General features: G+C 30.0%; 1 protein-coding gene across 9 annotated transcripts in view; it reads right to left on the bottom strand.

Moving 5' to 3' along the window:
• Nucleotides 1-21,393, bottom strand: part of cmpy (crimpy) — a 327,230-nt gene that overhangs the window by 11,187 nt on the left and 294,650 nt on the right. For all 9 annotated transcript variants that reach the window (XM_089173094.1, XM_089173081.1, XM_015318536.2 and 6 more), the window contains 2 exons: nt 2,004-2,186; nt 957-1,175 (listed from right to left, as the gene is read on the bottom strand). In XM_089173094.1, coding sequence (XP_089029220.1) covers nt 957-1,175; nt 2,004-2,186 — 402 coding nt within the window. The remainder of the gene's footprint in view (nt 1-956; nt 1,176-2,003; nt 2,187-21,393) is intronic.

The following is a 21,393-nucleotide window of genomic DNA, read 5'->3' as shown; positions in this document are numbered from 1 at the left end:
GAAGTTTCTAAGAAAGAAGAAAGAAAATGGGTGATTCACATTTAAATTGTTAATTTCAAAATCTTTTCTCGTAAATACTTATTTTCATTGTAGTTCCATTAGTCTAAACATCACACTCATCCTAATCGCTTCTTTCTCCTTTTTCTATCTCTGTTTGTATTTTTTCTCTTTTTTTTTTGTTTTTTTTTTTGTTCTTTCAATCGATTCGAGGACGTACACGTTTTCCTATCTCACTGGAGGATGTATCGAGTAAAAAGAAATGGAAATAGTGTGGTCTCAGTGCTATCACGAAGAAACACTTAGAATCGTGTGTCTCTAAGGGTAGAAAGTTGTTGCTTGGTGTTGATTGTACATGTGTAGTGGAGTGAAAGTAAAGGGCAAAGGGATGACAAAGAGAGAGAGAGAGAGATAGAGAGAGAGAGAGAGATAGAGAGAGAGAGAGAGAGGAAGTGTGGACGACGATTGGAATTGTGATTGGGAGAGGGAGAAAATGGAGATTCGAGATATCGACCCGATATTGTACGTGTATATAGGGTGAACCACGTAATTCGACCAACCTGATTTTATTATAGAATTCTTTTCTTGTCCTATGTAACAATTCTAAATTCGATTTATCTCTTTTAAAAAAATTATTTCATCAAAAACATCTTTATTTTCAATCTATCTATTAAAAAATAAGACATTTTTTTTGTAATAATAATTATCCATATTTTTGTCAATAGGATTGCAACGATAAATCGATTTTTAATGTTTTTCTATTTTCGTTGTATTATATTTTCATGTTTAACACGTTCCGTGGCAAGCCCTTTTTGTTTGATTTGTCTTTCAGGCCATTTGATTTTCAACGTATTAAATAAATTTGTGTAATAAGTGTACCACCGGTGGTACATGTGGCACGAAACGTGTTAACCGGTAATAAGTAAAGAATTGAGTTTTTAGATTTGTTATTTTATTACCTGATGGTACACACTTGTAGAGAGGACAACAAAAACCAGGTGTATTAGGAACGGCTTGTCTAACTTCTACAGCACGTTCACCTGGTTTACAAGACGCAGGTGGACACATGGGTACGCATTTACATACATCATCTTCGCTTGGAACACTGTCCCTTGGACAACCGTTTTCTGAACTTTGTTGCTGATCTTGTCCTTCTTGATGTCCATTTTGTTGATGTCCTGTGATCAGAAATAATGAACACTTTATATAACTTTTAAAGTTATATTATTATTATTATTATTATTTATAGCAGGATCTTATTATTTAAATAGAGATATGCATATATAGGGTGTCTTGTAAGTGGAAGTATGTAATTGGTAATAAATTAGCAAGGGGTAATTTTATGAAGATGTAGAATAAAATTATTTTATAAAAGACTTTGTGTTTTTAGAGAAAAATAAGTTTGAAAATTTATCAATAGATTTCACTACCTTTACACAAGAATATTTTTGGAGAATATTTTTGTGCTTCTTAATATATTTATGAATATTATCAGTATCATGATACGTGCCTTCTATCGATTTTACTCTCATGTTTATCTAACAAGGCTTTTAGTTTCTAAGGTTGCAAACTCAGCTAAGTGTACTGTACTCGACAGATTTTCAAATTTATTTTTCTGAAAAAAAAAAAGAAAAAAGCCTTTTTTTTCAATGAAAATATATTATTTTATATTTTCTACTTAGTATTTCACGTAGAATCATACTAGTATGTATTACTACGAATTACAGGAAATCCTGTAGAACAAATAATGTTTTATCATATCGTGCTCGTTTTAAATTTAATTTTGTTAAAAATTGTAAATTGACGTAAGATTACGTTATCGATATTACCTAAATTAAACATTTGAATATGACTATATATTAATATCATTAATAACGAAATTGTTAATTATTTATATTATGAATGATTAATCTTTTCTTTTGAAATACAATTAGGAGATATCAATTCAATGACTATGTAATTTAGTAATTATCGTAATAATTATAATTATTACATGACTATTATACCTGAGGGAAGACATTCGTAATGAGAACAGCAACTACCGGGTGTCCCAGGAATTGCGATCTTTGTTTGTAAGAGACGTTGTCCAGGTTCGGAACAGACTGGTGGTGAAGGACATGGAGAGCATTTACACTCGCCATTTTCATTTTCCACGCTGTCCTCGGGACATCTCGTACCGTGCAAAAGTTCTAGAAAAAGACAACAAAAGCTTTAGTATGTGACTGAGAAGTATGTGTTCTTTTTCTTTTTTTCTTTTTTTTTTCCTTTTATATTTTATTCTTTACAATAAGAAATATCGTTGGATGAAACTGTAACCCGTAATATAACTCGTTGAAAATATTTGTGCTGACGAAATGAGAATATATTTTTCTTGTACAATTTTCTGTACTTTCCAATGTATGTTTGTTGTTTTTAAAGTGAAATTATAAAAAAAAAAATTTACGCCTGTATGAATGCAACCCTCCAAACACACTTGGAAAATGTTACTTGCGAACGTCATCTGTCGGGACGAAATTTTTTTCTGCCCGAAAGATAGGCAATCCGTCATACATACGTATATAAATAGTTTTGACTGTAAAAAAAAATTCCGTCCCAGTAGATGGTACTCGCAAGCAACATTTTCAAAGTGTGTCAGGAGGGTTGCATACAAACAGGCGCGCATTTTTATAATTAAATTGATAATTAAATAATTAATTACAAATTAAAAGTACACATAATATTATAATAATATTATATAATAAATTATATCCTCAAAATTTGTTTATTTAAAGGTTTCACTTGTGACTTGTGTGATGTGCACACATGTTTTTTATTTTTTTTTATTTTCTTTCTTTTCTTTTTTTTTTTAAAAGTTCGAATACGTTCGATTGAACGTATGGTCGAGTTTCGTGCAACATCGTATGGTCAATTAAATTATGTGTGCGATTAATTTAAGACATTTCGATAATCAAAACGAAAAAAGAAAAAGAAAAAAATGGAGATGAAGAAGAGTATGATTCATTCATTGCGTTAATGTTCAGACTGAAAAAAAATGATATCCGATAAATCGATAGGAAACTCATACGTTTGGTTATAATTTCAATTTGAAAAAAGAAAATGAACGTGCTTGGTGCACGATAGAAGTGAAACTCGTATTATCGTGTGGAAAATAATCAATCGATTTACATACAGTGTACCTTTAAAATCGTATATGTTGGTTATTACTTTAATAACAGGGAAAATATACCAGGTTTTTTTTTTTATGTTGAACTTATATTCCGTGCTTCAGTTTTTTATGCAGAATTTAATACTTTATCAGAATCTAGAAAAAAACAAATTAGTTATTCCATTTAAAATAAATAATTAAAAATATATAGTATGCATTTATTTTCAAATTATTTCCATGCTAAACACATTATATTAATAGTTTTCAATTAAAAAAATGTAGTAAATGTAATGATGTACAATTTTAATCTACACTAACCGAGTGTATATATGAATCAATTAATTATTTTTCACATGATAATACGAGGTTTTACTTTTATCGTGCGTAAAGTTGCACTATTATACTTTTTTCTTTTTTTTTCCTTTTTTTTTTTTTTAAGAATACAAGAGAATTCGATGCAAAATTTTATACAATTAAAAAATTTGAGTATCCTCGAGTTGAGCTTTTTTTTATCTTGTTCGTTGCAAATCGTAATTTCGTATAGTTATGTTTGACTTTAACAATAAGAGTTGCTTGTTTGTTTATTTATATACGTTTAAGAAAGAGAAAGAGAAATAGAAAGAGAGAAAGAGAGAGAGAGAAAGAGAGAGAGAGAGAGAGAGAGAAAGGTAGAGATAGAAGTAACATTTATTAAAAGGTCGTAGAGAAGAGCGTGCGGCATTTGCGTTATACGCTTGGAATCTTCTTATTGCAAAACTGTACCGAAGGTAAGCGAAACATTTCGTAAATGTAGAATACGATATAATTCTAAGTCTGAAATCCTTTGCGTACCTTTCTCTGGGATAGTTTCACTTAGACTATGCAAAATTAAGCACATCAAAATACATATAGGATTACAATTCTCAAATATTATACAAGATGAGTATTGTCAATAATTAATAAAAAAAATTATATTTATTTATTTAATCAAATTTTTATTTGTCATTCTTATCGAATGACAAAATTCATTGAGATCGTGTAAAAAAAAAAAAAAGAAAAAAATATCGAATTTGATTAATATAATTTTGATTAAATTCGAATTTTGTGTATTACAAAATGGTATACATCGTTGAAAATTGTCAACCATTTATCAATCATCTGTGTAAAAAGGGTTTAAAGTATTTGTTGATAGACAACGTAATCGTATATGGGAACTTAGAAAATTGCTTATCGTATTAGTTTGTTAAATTTGAATCTGTAGTTTTGATAATACTGTATTGTCAATAGTTTAATAAAAAAAAAAAGGATGAAACATATTTTAACGAAAGGAGTTTTTTGTATATACGACAGAAAAAGAATTCGACGAAATAATCTTTCAGAAACATTTTATCGATAACTATTATATATTCCTTATAAAATTGAAATCATTATTTCAAGATTTCCAAGGATTTTATAATAACTTATGAATTCTTAAAATAGTGATCCTACTTTTTCTTTTATTATAAATTCACCGAAGTGAATTCTTTTCTTCGAAAAAAAAGAAAAAAAAAAAAAACGAAGGAAAGATAGAATTTTCCATAAGTACTTTCGTTGAATAAGTATGTAAGATTTAATCAATTTTCATAAAACTTTATAGAGACATATTTTCATTGAAATTAAACCAATCAATAAAGTGAATCAAATAAAAGTTTGATCATTAAGATTTGACTATTTTTATACGTGTAATTATTTTCAACGTATATGTATTTATAAAACTTTTTTTTTTTATTAAAGATAGAACAAATATTATACATCAACAATAAATTAGGTATACATATTTCATGATTACAAAAATGTATTTATAATTATATAAAATAATATACACACACAGATATATATATATATGTAATAGACATATTTATATGTTTTCTGTATTGAACAAAAATATTAACAATAGGAATACGTGATCATAAAATTCGAAGAAATAATTCGATCGGAAGCATCCAACGTTAATCTCTCGAGTTTCCAGACATTCGGCTAACGCTCTTACAAATTGCTCGAGACAGGTTACACGTGCTCGGTGGGTCGTTTCGTAGCTCGGTGAAAATTAAATCGCGAAAGAATGGTCGTATCGGCGCCATCGTATTCGGAGTGGGCGAAAGGAAGAGAAAGAGAAAGAGAGAAAGATAGAGAGAACGAACGACCAGAGCACGTCCTCTTATCCACGCCTGATATCCTTTTGTACTTGGGTATATACGATCATGCATACCTCTCTCTCTCTCTATATATATATATACTTATATACCCCCCCACACACATACACATATAGATATACACACGCGTATCTACGTTCACAGAATTTAATGGAATTGCTTGTTACGCCCGAATGCTTCGATTCGAGGGTTAAAAAGAGAAAGAGAGAGAGAGAGAGAGAGAGAGAGCTGTGCTAGTCCGTTTGTCGGAGAAAACTGCACTTTCGTGCTGCAACACAAAAGCACACGATGAGTCTCTTTGTCGCGTTCGAGTAAAATGTTGACGATGGGAAAATCCGTTAGCAAAGTAGATCGCGATCTTTAGATCAGCAGTCAGAGGAGTAAAGAATTTTAACATCTATTTCGAACAAATCTGTCTGATTGCTTACTGTCTGCTCAAAATTTACTTTTACTACTATTACTGTTTAATACTACTCAATCAATCCTTCCAACTTTCTTTAGAATTGTTCAACGTTCGTAATATGATCTGTTATTATGATAAGATATGAGAATGAACATTTTTATCATTGAAGAATAATGTTAATTGTTTTTAAGATTCGTTTTGAAAAAATGAATATTTTTTTATTCTTCTATCAAAATCTGTTGCGTTAATGATAACAGTGAGATAGAAAGAAAGGAAAGTAACATATGACAAAGGTTCGAGATGATATTCTAGTCAGGTAACGTCAATTGAAAATTTTCTCGATAATCTCGGCACACAGTGGATGCACACGGTAGCAGCATCGGTTCAATATTGTGGCTTTACTTGAAACATTAACGGTAACGTTAACGTTAACGCAACCTACGTACATATACATATATATAGTACTGAAATGAAGCTTGGAAGCTCGTAGAGGTTCGGTAGAGTAGCGTCAAGGCGAATAAAAGCGTTGCATCGTTGGGTAGGTTGGATACGAGAGGACATTCTGTGCTTTACGAAAGATTGCATTAGTCCTTCTGCCGGACGCAAGCTTGCAAGTCTTGCATACCGAATGAGCTTATTGTTAGCTGCTAGGGCAAAGCCAACTCTTATAAGCCACGACAACGCAGGATTCTGTGTGAATCGGTATTGGTGTACGTTAGTGATGTCATTGGTGTTAGTGGTCCAGAACACAGCATTCCCTTGTCTCATTCTCGTCTCGTTCTTCTCTATTCGTGCACTGCCTTCTCAACTTTCCGCACACTCCTACTCTCACAAACAAACCTTTTCTTCTTTGTTTACCGTCTTTTCCAACGCAACACTCTCAACTTTTTTACCACCCCTATAGTCGTCTCTTTCTCTCTTTACGTCGGCATGCAACCAACGTCGTTGGCAAACTTTACATTCTTTTTTTCTTTATTCTTCCTTTGCTCAGAGAGACTCTCTTCTTTTTTTTTTTTGCTGCCTTCCCCCCCCCCCTGCCCACTTTTTTTTCTCTTTCTTTCTCCTCTTTCTCACGGGAGAGATTTTTATCGCGACTTTAAAGAAACACCCTCTGACTAGTTACTGTTCTCTGATGCGGTTACCAGGAAAATCATGGTCTCTTCTTTCTTTTTTTGTTTGTTTTACTCGGACGGTATATGTAATAAGGGATTTCAAAAGGATTTTCATGAAACTTTGTATATCTATATATATATATATAGATATGTATGACATGGTTCTGTATGAGAATACCATGAAAGTTTCATCTTTGAAAAACACGGCTAAACAAGGAAACTCGAAAATATTAGAGAAATTTTATGACTTTATTAAAAAATTGAAAATATGTTGTAAAAGTATTATTTTTTATTTTATTATTACACGTGTAGAGCTATAAAGAAAAAAGATTTGTTCTTGGATTTATGCATAAATGTAAGTTGCGTATCCTTGTTTCCTACGAATAAATAGGAAAGCCAGCCACGAGAGGATAGAAAAACTCGATCGTGCACGAAAAAGCATTGAAGTTATGGTGAAAGTTATGTTGTCGCATGAAGCCTGCGGCATTCTTTCGCGAACGATATTACCTTCCTCCTTTACCATCTTTAGAAAGTCCTCCCTTTTTCTTTTTTTTTCTTTTGCTTTTGCTTTCTCATAATTCCACTTTTATTACTCTATGAAGCTTCGCTTAGAGTCTTCATTTTTTATTTTTTATTTTTTTTAGTTTATCTTGTTCTCTTTTTTATTTCCCATTTTTTTTTTTTTTATAATAAAATTTAACATTATTTGAAATTGTATTATATTATTACAATCGAAAAAAAATATTCATCCACGATATGATGCATATGTTTCAAATAATACATATTAACCCTTTTCGGACACGTGTTCACTCTCTCTCTCTCTCTCTCTATTATATTATATATTTTATATGTATTTTATATAATATATATAATATATATTTTATATATATATTTATGTAAACAATGATGTTTATAACTATTTATATATATGTTTATATTATTATATAAAATATATATATAATACATAATTCTTTAAATTTTAATATCAAATTTATTATATATATTTATATTTTATTATTTATTTTTATTTATTTTATGTTATATATTTATGTATATATTATTATTTTTATTATTATTTATTATTTATTATTATATCTATTATAATATTATATATATAAAATATACAGGGTAATCTGTAATTGATGGTACAAGCGAAAAGCAGGTGATTTTATATGAAAAAAATAAATCGAAAATATAAAATAAGAAATGATCACATTTCTCGTTAAAACGGACCTACGAACTTTTTGCAAATACTCTACGAACTTTTCGGAAATGCCCTACGAACTTTTTCGAAAGTACCCTACGAACTTTTCGAAAATACCCTACGAACTTTTCAGAATTAATCTATATACATATGTATATATATATATAAATTAATTCCAACCACTACAACAACACCTATGTCCAAATTTAATACGCCCGAAATGGGTTAATAGGTGATCATTTTCATAAATATATAATATAATACATATAATAATGCAGATATCATTGTTAACGTTACTGCTAATTAGAAATTTCAATGATAATTGTAAAATTGATTTACAGTTCGATCATATCGAGTTTGTGCTACAGTTGTTATGGTATTTATTATATGTATTGTTTTAAGAGCTTTCTCTTCATCTCCCTCTTTGACAAAAGTTTTATTACATGCAACTTTACGCGAACATTCGCGATACGTGTCAGATTGATTCACGAATGTTCATTACTTTCTTTTCTCAAACTTTATTTTTTTCTTCCCCTGCTATAAAATCAAACAAAGATAAGCTCTGACAATTTTTCTTGTCTTGTAAGATTTTTTTAAATAGCTTTCTCGTGATTGGATCAGAATAACATTTTTGTCAAAAGTGTTCGTTTTTATTTTGTTGAATTAAAAGACATTGATAAACAACACCTCTCTCTCTCTCTCTCTCTTTCTTTCTGTTCATTACAAAATAACATTAATTATGATTTAAAAAAAAAAAAATATAAAAAAATAAAAAAAAAAGAAATAAAAGAACATGGAATTTTCACCTTGAAGAAAAGTTATGAGTAAACCCCATTCGTAAGTTAAGATAAGTAATCAATGATACAACAACTAGAAAGAGAAGATAAGCGATCATTGTTCATCGTGCGAATGAAAGGATAACCTTCTCGACGGAAGAAAGAGATAACGAATGAAATAACAGGACATGATTAAGCTTACAATAACAGGAACGACACTCGGAACTCGTTTTACTCTGATCTGTGTTGTATGTTGCTGTAAAGTTTGTAGATATCATGGCACGCGTTTTCGTTTGTTATGTTTATATATATACATATATATATACATGGATGCGTGGGTGTGTGAGTGTGAGAAAGAAAGAAAGAGAGAAAGATAGAGAGAGAGAGAGCTTTCACCCTCGAGACTCGTAATCCTCTTGCGAGTAAGGACCGAGTTGAGAAATGGCCTTTGACCGGCATTCTCTTCGGTCACGTCGAGCACCGACACCGAAAACTTGCCGGTCTTTCCTTCACCATAACGAGGACGATCTTATCGATCCTCAAAATCTCTGGACAGCGAAATTGTAGGAATCTGTAATCGCGTGGAGAGTAGTTGTTCCGAGTAATGGATGTTGGTAAGAAGAGAAAACAAATTTGTTAAATGGGTTTGCATCGAAGAGAGAGAGAACAAAAGCAAACGTATTTATCATTTATTTTAATTTTAAAGTGATAATCCCCAATTGGAAAACTATTCTTCAATTCATTTTTTATTCATGTATTGAAACACAATGAGAATTTGCAATAAGTAAAAGAGTTTGTTACTTTTCAACAATATTTTATTAGATGGTAATTTTTGTTTAATTTTAATGTGCAGAGTTTGTTGTAATTTGTAAAGAAATTGTTTATAAAAGTTATAATGTTTCATGAGATCTCTTATTTATTGATTTAAGATTGTAATAATCGGTTGTGTTGTATTTAAATGTTAAACAATATTTATAGAATATCGAAAGATAAGTAAAAAGGTATTACAGGTCTAATAATTAATTAGTTATTAATATATAAATATTATTATTTATATTAATTTAATAATTATTATATTAAGTTAATATGGCAATTGAAGTATTTAAAAAAGGCTACTTTTGAATAACTTAATTATTAGTAATAGAAAAAAATTGTCAGACGAAATTCATTTGATTCTGAGAATGTAATAATTCCATGTAAATAGTTTGTTTTTTTCTTTAGGTAGACACGTAAAGAACATACGTAGATTAACACTATTTTTTTACAATGTAATGATACACTTTACTATCTAATAGTTTTAATCCATTACTCTTTGAGCTTTTTTTTATTATTACTCTTTTTTAAACGTTAAAAATAAAAAAAATAAAAATAAAACATAAAAAAGTAATGTATTAAATGATAAGTAAGTTAAATGTATGTAACATGGGATTATTATATTTAGATATTATTGAACCATATATTCAAAGTTCTTCTATCTTATATAGAATAATAACATTATACATTCGCGTATAAGAGAAACGTTTAACGTCGGATTAATTTGTGTCATCTGGATTCCCAGGGAGCGTCGTGGCATTGTCAAAGTAACTTAAATTAGCCGAGTTTCACGGTCTGCCTGGTGGCAATGGTACAGAGAGAAAGAGAGAAAGGAACACACCAGAGAGAAGAGAAAGTAGTGGTAACGAAAGAGAAGAGGGTAAGTAATAAGGGAAAAGGATGAAGGTAGGGAGGTGATGGGGGAAAGGTTGTAGTGGTGATGATGGTGATGGTGGAGGTGGTGGTGGTGGTGGTGGGAAAAGAGAAAGAGAGAGAGGAAATGACGAGGATAGAACGTATACGTGCGAGTTAGAAATTTCGTGATGTGCCGTGTGTAGGAGTGAAGTACCGAGAGACCATTTGCTTTGACGTCATTACCGAAGGACGAAGGTTAGCAGTAGTACCGTAGCAAAGCGGGTCTTCGTGTACCGTTGCTAAATTAGTAGCTTGAATGTGCAACGGTGCAAGAAGGGCTCACGTTAACGGGTTAGCGCCGTGTGACTGGTAGCTGTTGCTGTTGCTGTTACTGTTTCTACTACTACTACTATTACTATTGCTGCTGCTGCTCCTTCTACTTGAGATTTCCCTGTAAATTCGAAGACGCGAGAAGTTGATGTTAGATGATGATGATGATGATTATGAAGATGTTAGTCATAGTCACAGTCATACTCGTCGCTTTCGTTGTCGTTGACGCGTTTGTAGGCGTTTTTCTCCTTGAGAAGAATGTAAAGAGGGACATTCTTGAGAATGACAGGGCGGAGAAGGAAAAGAGGCCAGTGCAAACCTTTTAAGAAAATCTCACTGCATTCTCCATTTCGTCGAGAAATTTAAGACTCAACTCAATGCTGTTGTTACTCCTGACTAGTGCAACAATTTGTCACTCTCAGTGAGTTTAGTAATTGAAATGAGAAGTTCAATTGTTCAATCTTTTACGATTTCAACAGTTTTCTCAGGTTCGTTTTCTTTTCTTACACGATAATATTTATTATTATACTCGTCGATGATTTTTTTTTTCTTCTTTTTTGTTACTTTGTTTATTTAAATCACGTCGGAAATAATATAATCGTTTTGAGTCATAGTTTATCAGTTGAAGATAGTTTTCACGTCTAATTTAAATTTGACGTGCTTTAAAGAACATAGAACTTGAACTATTTCTTCTCAACTCTATTTCATCTAACCGACATGTTAGATTTCTATTCTTCGTGTAACGTCCACTTACCATATTTCTTTATGATCGATAGATTTTACGAGCTTTTTAGGTGTTTGATCAACCCGAAAGGAGACTTTACTTTCATCAATCTCCCGTTGGATGACCCTGACTTTTTTCTCTTCGTTTATCTTCAAAGCCCAGCGCACCGACATATCGAACGCTTCCGTGTTTCTAGATAAAAGGAATAAGAAAACAAGTGAAGTATATATATATATATGTAATATATTATTTAAAAAGTATCGAGATACTTTTGTAATTTCAACGATTATTAGCATGAACTTTCGATCAATGTATAATATTTTAAAATATCGATCAACGTTAACGTTTCTTCTTTTCTGTAAAAGTATTTATTTAAAAAGAATTTCTCTTCTTGAATTATTTTTACTTTTTTTTTTTGCAAAGGTCATTATAAATCTAGATCCTTTAATCCAGCAAACGATCTCGAGGACCATCAGGAGAAAGGACAAAATTTGTTAAAAAACGATGGAATTGCTTGCTGACGTAGAAGATGCGTCATTAACGTGACGGAAGTGCTGAAATTCGCGTCGTCTCTCATCGTTATTTCTTCTTTTCTATCTCATATATGACGAGGAAAAGCCAACTCCTCTACTCTCTCTCTCTCTCTCTCTCTCTTCTTTTTCCTTTCTTCTTTTTTATTTTTCTTTTTCATTTTCTTTTTTTGTCGTTTTTACTTTCCTTTATTCTTCTTTTTACCTATTCTTTTCACAATTCCAACGTTCGTTTCTCGCGACGTTAACGTTGCGAGGACTCGGTAACTCATTTACAGTAATACGTTTCCGTGAAGCAGAAGGGTTCAAGGAGAGGTAAAGGAGGGCTGTTGAAGAGTGGGTTCAGGTTGTGTTGGGATGAGTAAGTATAGAGTTGGGGTAGGTCGGAATACCCTGAGAGCATCAGAATGGCGCGTAAGAGTCGGGCTCTGGCTGTGCCATTAATTCTTTCCGCTCTTTTGTTTTGTCTCCTCTAACTGTAGCTGCTATACCAACACCAGTTCTGGTGGTGGCCTCTTCGTATTGTCGACGTCCTCAATTCACATACTTTCCCTCTTTTATTCGTGCTACACTACCTGGAACATTGCATCTATCTAACAACATCAATCGCTTAACAACTTCTTCACTGTATTTTTCATATTTTTTCCTTTCCTTTTTTGTTACTTTTCTTCACAATAACAACAACAACAACAACAACAACAACAATTCATTATTTTCGTTTTGTTCGTAAACTGTAAAATCATATACGAATACGTCGATTAATGATCGAGTTGTGTAAGCATCTACTTATACATATATTTATTATTAAAGTTGTTAATTTTTTAGCTTTTACAAAATAGAGATTGTATCTTCGATCACACATGTTTTGTATAAATAATGAAGGAATGAATACGCATTAACGTCAATAAAAATTTTCAATTCGTAGTCAATAAATAAACCAAGTCCGTTGAAATTTCAGATAAATCGGGAATATTTGTTTTTACCATCATAAAAAGAAATTTCACGATTAGGGATGAGTTAATCAAACGTTTTAGAGGTATGATTAATTAAACAAAATTATTCTCTTTCGGTATATAAATTTCGTGATTAACGTAATGTCCTAATTAACGAGAAAATTGTACACCGAGTACGTAATATCGAGTATGTTGCAATTAACGTTCGGACGCATTTTCTCTTTCGTTTTTTGTTTATTTTTCTCTCATTTTATAACGTTATCGCTTAAATGCGGCCGCGAACGTTATCGGGCCGCTTAAAGTACACGCTAAATTAATTCGCAACGAGTGCCAATAGCCTTAATTTTCACAAGGGACGTTACCACCGTCGAAACGATGAGAAATGGTTTGGAGAGAGGGTGCTTGTGTTGTTTACTACGACGTGAACCAAATGGATATTAAAAATCACCGAGAAGAACTTGTCGGAAAATTAAATTCACGCTAACGAAGCACACTTGTTTCTCATGTATACAAAACCACGTTTCTCCTAAATAGTATGAGTATTATAAACAATATATAATATTGGTTAGAATTATTTGAATTTGTATGACGTTAAGAAAAATTGTCCATGTTTCTTTTCCCGTCTATCAAATTTAATGTATATTTTTATTTTAACATTTACACACGATGTCACTTACATTTGTATTAATTACTAATAACTATGATGATCGATATATTATAATATAAATTTATTGCCACGGTTTGCCTCGGCAAACCTTTGAAGCTGTAGTAACTTCGAGTATGATAAGTCGTGTGCTTCACTCACTCACTCGGAACTATCCACACTGTGGAAGGCGCATTAACAATATAATACCGTATACTAATTACGCCATTGCATATAACATATAACCTTGACTTCGTCCTAGAGTAGGTATATATCTAACATAGTGAAACTTGCTCGCTGTGAAAACTTTTAACACCAGGAACGGGTACGTTGAGTGATTAAACTTTTCGTGTTGCGACGCTCTCGTGTGCGTTATTCAAGCGTGCACACGACTTAAATAATGGATGCTAGATGTGTGTCATGTAATTATCATCGAAAAAAGATACAAAATGACATTGAAATATTAATACGTTCTTATTTTTATTGTCTTATCGTTTAAAAATTATTTTCTTGTTTTTTTTTTTTTTTTTTTTTTTTTGGTAAATGCAAAGGTATTATATTTTTCTTTATAATATATATGTATATATTTTTTATTATGTAAAATAATTTGTGTAATAGTACAAATTTAAATTAGAATTATATTTATTGTTAATTAATCGAGCAGAAAAATCGAAATAAAATTTCAATAGCAGTGTGTATTTCTTTTTTTTTAATTTTTTTTTCTTGTTATCCATTTAAAATTCTTCATTTTATTTCATTGATATTTGTACAGTGTATTTATATTTTTAATATACATATATATATATATATATATATATATATATATATATATATTTATACCATAAACAAAATACTATAGATTTAAAATAATTTTGGTGATAGCCAATTAAAATTCTATATATTTTGTTGTTGGTTGTTGTTGAATAATCAAGAAGACAAATGAAATGGGAATTTCATCGATGGGATTTATCGATCCATCGATTGGAAACGATTTTGTGGTTAGGAGAGTGAATAAGAGAAAGAAGATGAATGGTTGAATCGACAATTTTATTAGTTTAGTTTTGCGCGATTTCAGCGATTCTGTATGAAACCATGGGACAAATCTGTAACGCCGTAGTTTCAAACGCGAAAAGCTATTACGGTGCTATCAGACACTCTTCCTCTTCCTCTCTCTCTCTCTCTCTCTCTCTCTCTCTCTTTGTTTCTCTTTTTTATACGTTCGTTCGTTCGTTCATTCGTTCACTCTCTATCTCTCTTTTCCTTTTTCTCTCTGAATTTTCCCTCGAGTGACATATTTTTTTTACGCGTGTACTCCTGTTGACGACACGAGAGATACATTTCTCTCACACCCTTTTACCCCCCCTTTCTGTCTTTCCATCTCTCTCTCTCTCTCTCATTTCTCGTCTCTCGTGTATTTCCCATTCGCAAATCAAATACTCCTACCCAATCCCGTTCCGTTTGTTCGGTATGATCGATTAAAACCGGCGCGTACCCGTGGCTGCTACCATCAACATTGGTATATACTATATATCCAAGCAAAACAAACTCTAGAAACCGAATAAAATATTGTTTCAGACGATGGACAAACGACTGAACTTCGGTCAATCGTAGAATTAATGATTTTTCTAATCTACTCTTTCTCTCTTTTTCTTTTTTCTTTTTTTTTTCATTCTTTCGTTCATTTATTCTTTGCTTCGTTGAACTTGTATCTAGCAACGCGTGCATTGATCGACATTATTTAACACCTTGCCCCTATTATTCTATTTTTTCTCTTATTCTTTTTTTATCACTTTTTTTTTCTTTTTTTTAACTCTTTTCTCTGTAAATTACATTCGCATTATTTCACACAACGTAACAACCATTATTGATTTGAAATTTTGTTCAATGACTCATCTCCCCCCCCCCCCAATCTCCCACGTTCGAAATTTCATTATCGTTTATCCTTCTTCCTCATTCTTTTACTTTTTATCTTTTGTTAATGTAAATATAAATTTCGTATTTTCGATATAACGATGCGAGATGCAATAGAAATTGTTCCCCTTGAAATTATTATACTCGTCCAAGAATTATTTTACGATTATTCGATCGATTTTTTTGTTTTTTTGTTTTTCACACCGAATATACGTTCGAGTACATTTTTTATTCATTACAAAATTTACATTGAAACGCATCGTTCGTTCATATTTTCCAACGACTTTTATAATAAAAAAAAACCAAAAAAAAAAAAAAAAACAGAAAAAATAAACGAAGTAAAGGAAAAATGTGTTTTCTATAAACGCATTTAGGAATATCATTAACGAGCAGAAAACATTATGTATATTTTATGAGAGTCTCTAAGTTTACCTACAACTTTATTTCGTATAATTGGAAATTGTTTGAATGTTTAAATTCACATTTACTTACTTAGTTTGGCTTGAATTATATAAAAAGACTTTGCGATTAGCTCGTTGTTGAGTTTGTTTGTTTTTTTATTTTTACTTACGAAAAAATAAAAAAAAATAAAAAAAGAACAAACTTACAATTAACCGGGAACAATTTTTCTCAAACTTTTTTCATTATACTTTTATTACTCGTGGTTCATTTTTTCTTCTTTTTTTTATTTTATTATTTTTTTTTTTCTAACTAAACGATCTTTCACAAACAAACTCAATAATCCCACACTTTTGATTCTACCTTAGCGCTATTATTTCAACAAGCTTTACAAATTTTTACGAAAGCGATTTCGATTTGAGTTGAAAGTTTTGCTGTGAGAGCTCTTTGATAGAATGTCTTCACCGTCATCGTTTGTACGCTTATCGAGTACTCTGGACCTTCCCACTCTCGTTATATACGCTGGATAGGAGTAGTGCGAGGAACAGGAAAGTAGATCTAAATGGAGTTGAAGGTACCGTTTGCTTTACGAATAACGTTTCACCTTATCGAGTATGATCAAAGGGGGAAAAGAGAAAGAAATAGACAGTGAGAGGGAGAGTAAGAAAGAGAGAGAGAGAGAGAGAGAGAGAGAGAAAAAGAGAGAGAGAATACATTGTAGAAAGATTATAATTGCTCACGATGCACTTCCGGGTATGGTAGATTGAATTATTGGACAGCTTGTTATCTTTTGAAAAAATTCTAATATAAGAAAGAGAGAGAGAGAGAGAGAGAGAGAGAGAGATAAATAAATTATGTAATATATGATAGTTACAATTACCGAATGATTAAGTAGATTAATTAATAATAATAATATATAACATAATAATAATAATAATATTTAATATATAATATAAAATGATACTAATATATATATATAATATATAATAATAGTAATAATAATATATAATATAATATAATATAATAAAAAATTAATTTTTGTTATATATTATTTATAAGTATAATTTTAAATTATTAATTATATAACTTAATTATATTTATAACTAAAATATATATATATATATATATATAATAATTTATAATTATAAATTTATAACAAAAATTATATATAATAATAATGTTGATTTTTATTATAATTAATAATTAAAATAATAACGTTGACAAAAAGAAAAAAAATTAATATAACATAGACTATAGAATAAAAAAATAAAATTAATTAAACATACTTTATGATAACGTGAATGAAAAATAAAACAAAAAGAGCAGAAAAAACAAATTTTCCATGTCGAGGAATCGATTCGACGATATCAGAGACACGAAATTACTTTTTTTTTTTGCGAAATTTCTACCCCTGTTTTTTCGAAAATGGTTAAATATTTAGTTATTATCATTTTTTTTTTTTTAAAGAACAACGAATATTTTCATGGAATTACTACAAGTGTGCAAAGTTTGAAAAAAAAAATCGTAAATATTACGTGAAAATTAATGGATAAATGCAAACGAGAATGACATTGACGCAGTGTAATTCCACGAAAATGAGAAAATGTGCGGTAATCGTACAACTAATTATTATAATTAGTTGAATTTTTATAATTAGTTTTATTATGATCATTTCAAATGTGTTTCATTTGTTCGTATTTAAATTCTTACAAATTACGTACTATTATTTCGCATAGTTTATTTATTTAACATTGATTATTTAATGAAAATTTGGATTTAACAAGGACACTGGGCTAATCAAACAATTCTAGAAATCATTGATAATAATAATAATATATTTAGTTGTTAATTGATATTAAATGAAATTGAATCTATCTCACACAATCAAAGCTTTATCAGAATTTGTTAGTTCGTATAATGTGATTAAATATTATAAGATTTAAAAAAAAAAAACAAAAAAACAAAAAAACAAAAAAAAAACAGATTTAAATATCACCTTGTATGAACAAAATGATTTCCAAACAAATCAATTTCAAAGTAAAGAATTGTTATAGAATTGTTATAGAAATATCGTAGAGAGAATTAAATCATAGGGACATTTAATTACACGTACACGAGTATTATATAGGAAGATTGATGGCATCGTTCGATATTTGTATATACGTTCGGTTTTAATGCTTTCGACATTCTATTATTTGATATTGATATCAATTATTTAACAAATATTGTCCATTTGTTTTTCAGAAAAGAGAGAGAGAGAAAGAGCAATAGGTATAATATTATATTCAATAAATAATTATATCAATAACATGCATGGAGGATATTTATCTTCATTCAGCGAATAGATTGTGAAAACGTATTAATACTTCGTAATAGAAAATACAATTTTACAAGTTTGATATGCGAGAAAATATTACCAAAGGATTAGCTCAGGAAAGAGAATATTTTTGAACAAATAAATCCCCTTTTACGATCTCATTGAACTTTCTCTACTTAGTCAACGATCGTTCTCATGTGGCTTGTCTTCTCAGTTCTATCTTGGTTTTTCTCATCAAGGTGAAATCGAGAGAAGAAATAGAGAAGTATCATCTGTTTCTTGAAAATCTTTAAAAACGAAACACCCAAGAGAAATTTCCTTCAACGAATGAGAATTGGTTGGAGGGGGGTGGTTGGGTGGGAGGTTTTGAAAGATGCGAGAGACTCGAACGTTTGCTTTTTCCCCACTTTGCATCTTCTCTTTTTTTCTCTCTTATTTCAAGTAAGAACAACATTTTCCACATACAGATATATTTTCTAATAAATAAATGAACAACGGGCGATTTCAATGAGTATTTTTCATGAACGTTGTTAGCTTTTTATAAAAATTTTAATAACATGTTTCATTTATTTAATTAAATATAGTATACAGTGTTTTGTTCTTACAGTATTATTTAACATTTATTATAAAGTAGGAATAATGTAAAAATTAGTTTTATATTAATAATGATAAAATAATGTTAAAATTTAATTTTAATAAACATTTTATAATACTCGTACGTTTTTCTATTTATTAATTATCCATTCGATTTCTTGATTATAAATTTATATATTGTGTATGTTTTAGCGTTAATTTGGTGAAATGATTAGCTAAATCCTGAAATAATTATACTGACGTGTTTAAATATGAAAGAAGAATTACATACATTAAACAGTTAACATATGATTAACATATAATTAGATAAAATAGTACGATTACCAATATATTGGTTTTTAAAGCATGGAAATTGTTAAGAAAAGATAACTACGAATATCGTAGTAGAAAATACTTCAAGTAGATTTTAAATACATATCAAATTTCAATTTCATACTATAACTATTCAACTTTCCTGAATTCATATATATATATATGTGTATATATTACCTCATTATTTCCTAAAACTACTAGTTTCAATGTATTCAATTTAAATACATAATGTTTTTTTATATAATTTATTATTATATATAAATTGTATATATAATTATATATAATTTATATATATATTAAAATTCTTTCCCTAAATATCGTCTAGTTATTTTACGAATTAATTAAAATATACAATTTAGCTCTCACAAAACTATATATATATATATATATATATATATAATTTAACTCTCATAAAAACTACATAAATATAAAATTTAAATAAATGTTCCTTCCTTTGTTACTTTTACCCTTACCACTTTTATCTCATCTATTCTACTTCGATAGACATTGTAAACGTAAAAGTTACTGGAAATGGAACACGTGAGAGGCGTTGACGTTCTATAGTTGCAAACTTTAAATTAGTATCGCGGTAAGAATCAGTATCTTTTTTCGAGGGTTTCACGTACGATACATCGACGAGTGTCTATACTATAGTACATTGGAAAAGAAACAGAAAGAGAGAGAGAGAGAGAGAGAGAGTGTGTGTGTGTGAGAGAGAGAGAAAGATAGAGAGGAAGGGAGAGATGTTGGTTTATCGATCGAAGTTTACGGATTGGTTCGCTTAATGAGAAAGTTGGCACTTTACTACTTGTTAAAGGTATCGAATGGACAAGAGAGAGACAGAGATAGATAGATAGTTAGATAGATAGATAAAGAGAGAGAGAGAGAGAGTAAAGAGGAGGTTGGTAGGGAAACTCGAGGTTAGGAGACCAGACGAGCGATGTGTTCGTTAGGCATGAATAATGCAGACTCTGCGCTATGAAGGAGTTAGATAGGAAGATAGATAGATAGATGGATAGATAGATAGATTATATATATATATATATATATATATATATATATATATATATATATATATATACACTTATATACATTTATATATACATATATATGTATATAGGGGTGAAGATGAAGAAGCTACGCTCCCATTGGCTTGGACCGTTCGGCTGTTCGATAGGACTTTGATCTTTTGTAGTCGTTGAATTTATGTTGGCAGGTTAGTAGACGATATCACAAAGGTGCTCAAAGCTATCTTCTTTTCCCGTTCTTTTATCTATGTCTCTTTTTATTTTTTTCTTGTTTTTTTTTCTCTTTTTCTTTTTTTTGTTCTTCTACGGTGCAACAAGGCAACCCGGCAAACTCACTTTGTCCTTAAAAGAGGGGCGAAAAGAAAATTACCGGACGGTACTTGTTATGCATAAGAATATCCTGGATACATCCTTACGTCGTAGCTTGATTTAATCTTCCTAGATCGATTTATTTTTGTCCCTTTTTTTTTTCTTTTTTTTTTTTCTTTCATTGTTTTTTCTTTTTTCTTCTTATCATCATCGACACTTCTCACGTAAGAATTGTCTTTTTGCTCGAGTAGATGAGGTGGAGTACACTTTGATGTTTCGTTGGTTTTTTTTTTATTATTTTTCTTTTTTCTTGTTTATATTTTAACGAATTAAATTAGTTCTTTCTTTCTTAATGTTCTTCTTTCTTTATATTTCTATTTAAATATAATAATAATTATTTACGAATTAGATTATTCAGTTTAATTGACAACTTGCATTGAAAAGATACGTCGTGATGTTGTTTATGTTACAAAGTTGTAAACGACGTATTGTATATACATTTGTAGCATAAATAAAAATAACATTTTCGGTATGTAACCTAACAATGAAATTGTTTATTGAAATATAGTTCCATATTGCAGTGCAGTATCTATTCTACAATTTTTGCTATTTGCAATATATTTTCTCATACGTGCCAGTAAAATCAAATAATAAATTTATTTGTTTTGTTTTCTTTGTATTTTAAATAATTGTAACCCCGTATTGTAAAATGGAAAGCAACAGTGACTCGAGGAATATATTCTACCTACGAAAGTTAAACACAAAAATTCATGAAGAAGTTGTAGAGTATGCACAAAACAGAAAAAAATGCAATTAAACCGCACGAGAATGCAATAAATACATATTACAGATTGTTTTGAAAAATAT

The sequence above is a fragment of the Polistes dominula genome, unplaced genomic scaffold, assembly GCF_049000335.1.
Source record: "Polistes dominula isolate Pdom_NZ unplaced genomic scaffold, Pdom_raw_medaka contig_28, whole genome shotgun sequence".
Taxonomy (NCBI): domain Eukaryota; kingdom Metazoa; phylum Arthropoda; class Insecta; order Hymenoptera; family Vespidae; genus Polistes; species Polistes dominula.
Note: the sequence above shows the minus strand (reverse complement) of the source record. Positions and strands in the feature narration are given on the sequence as shown.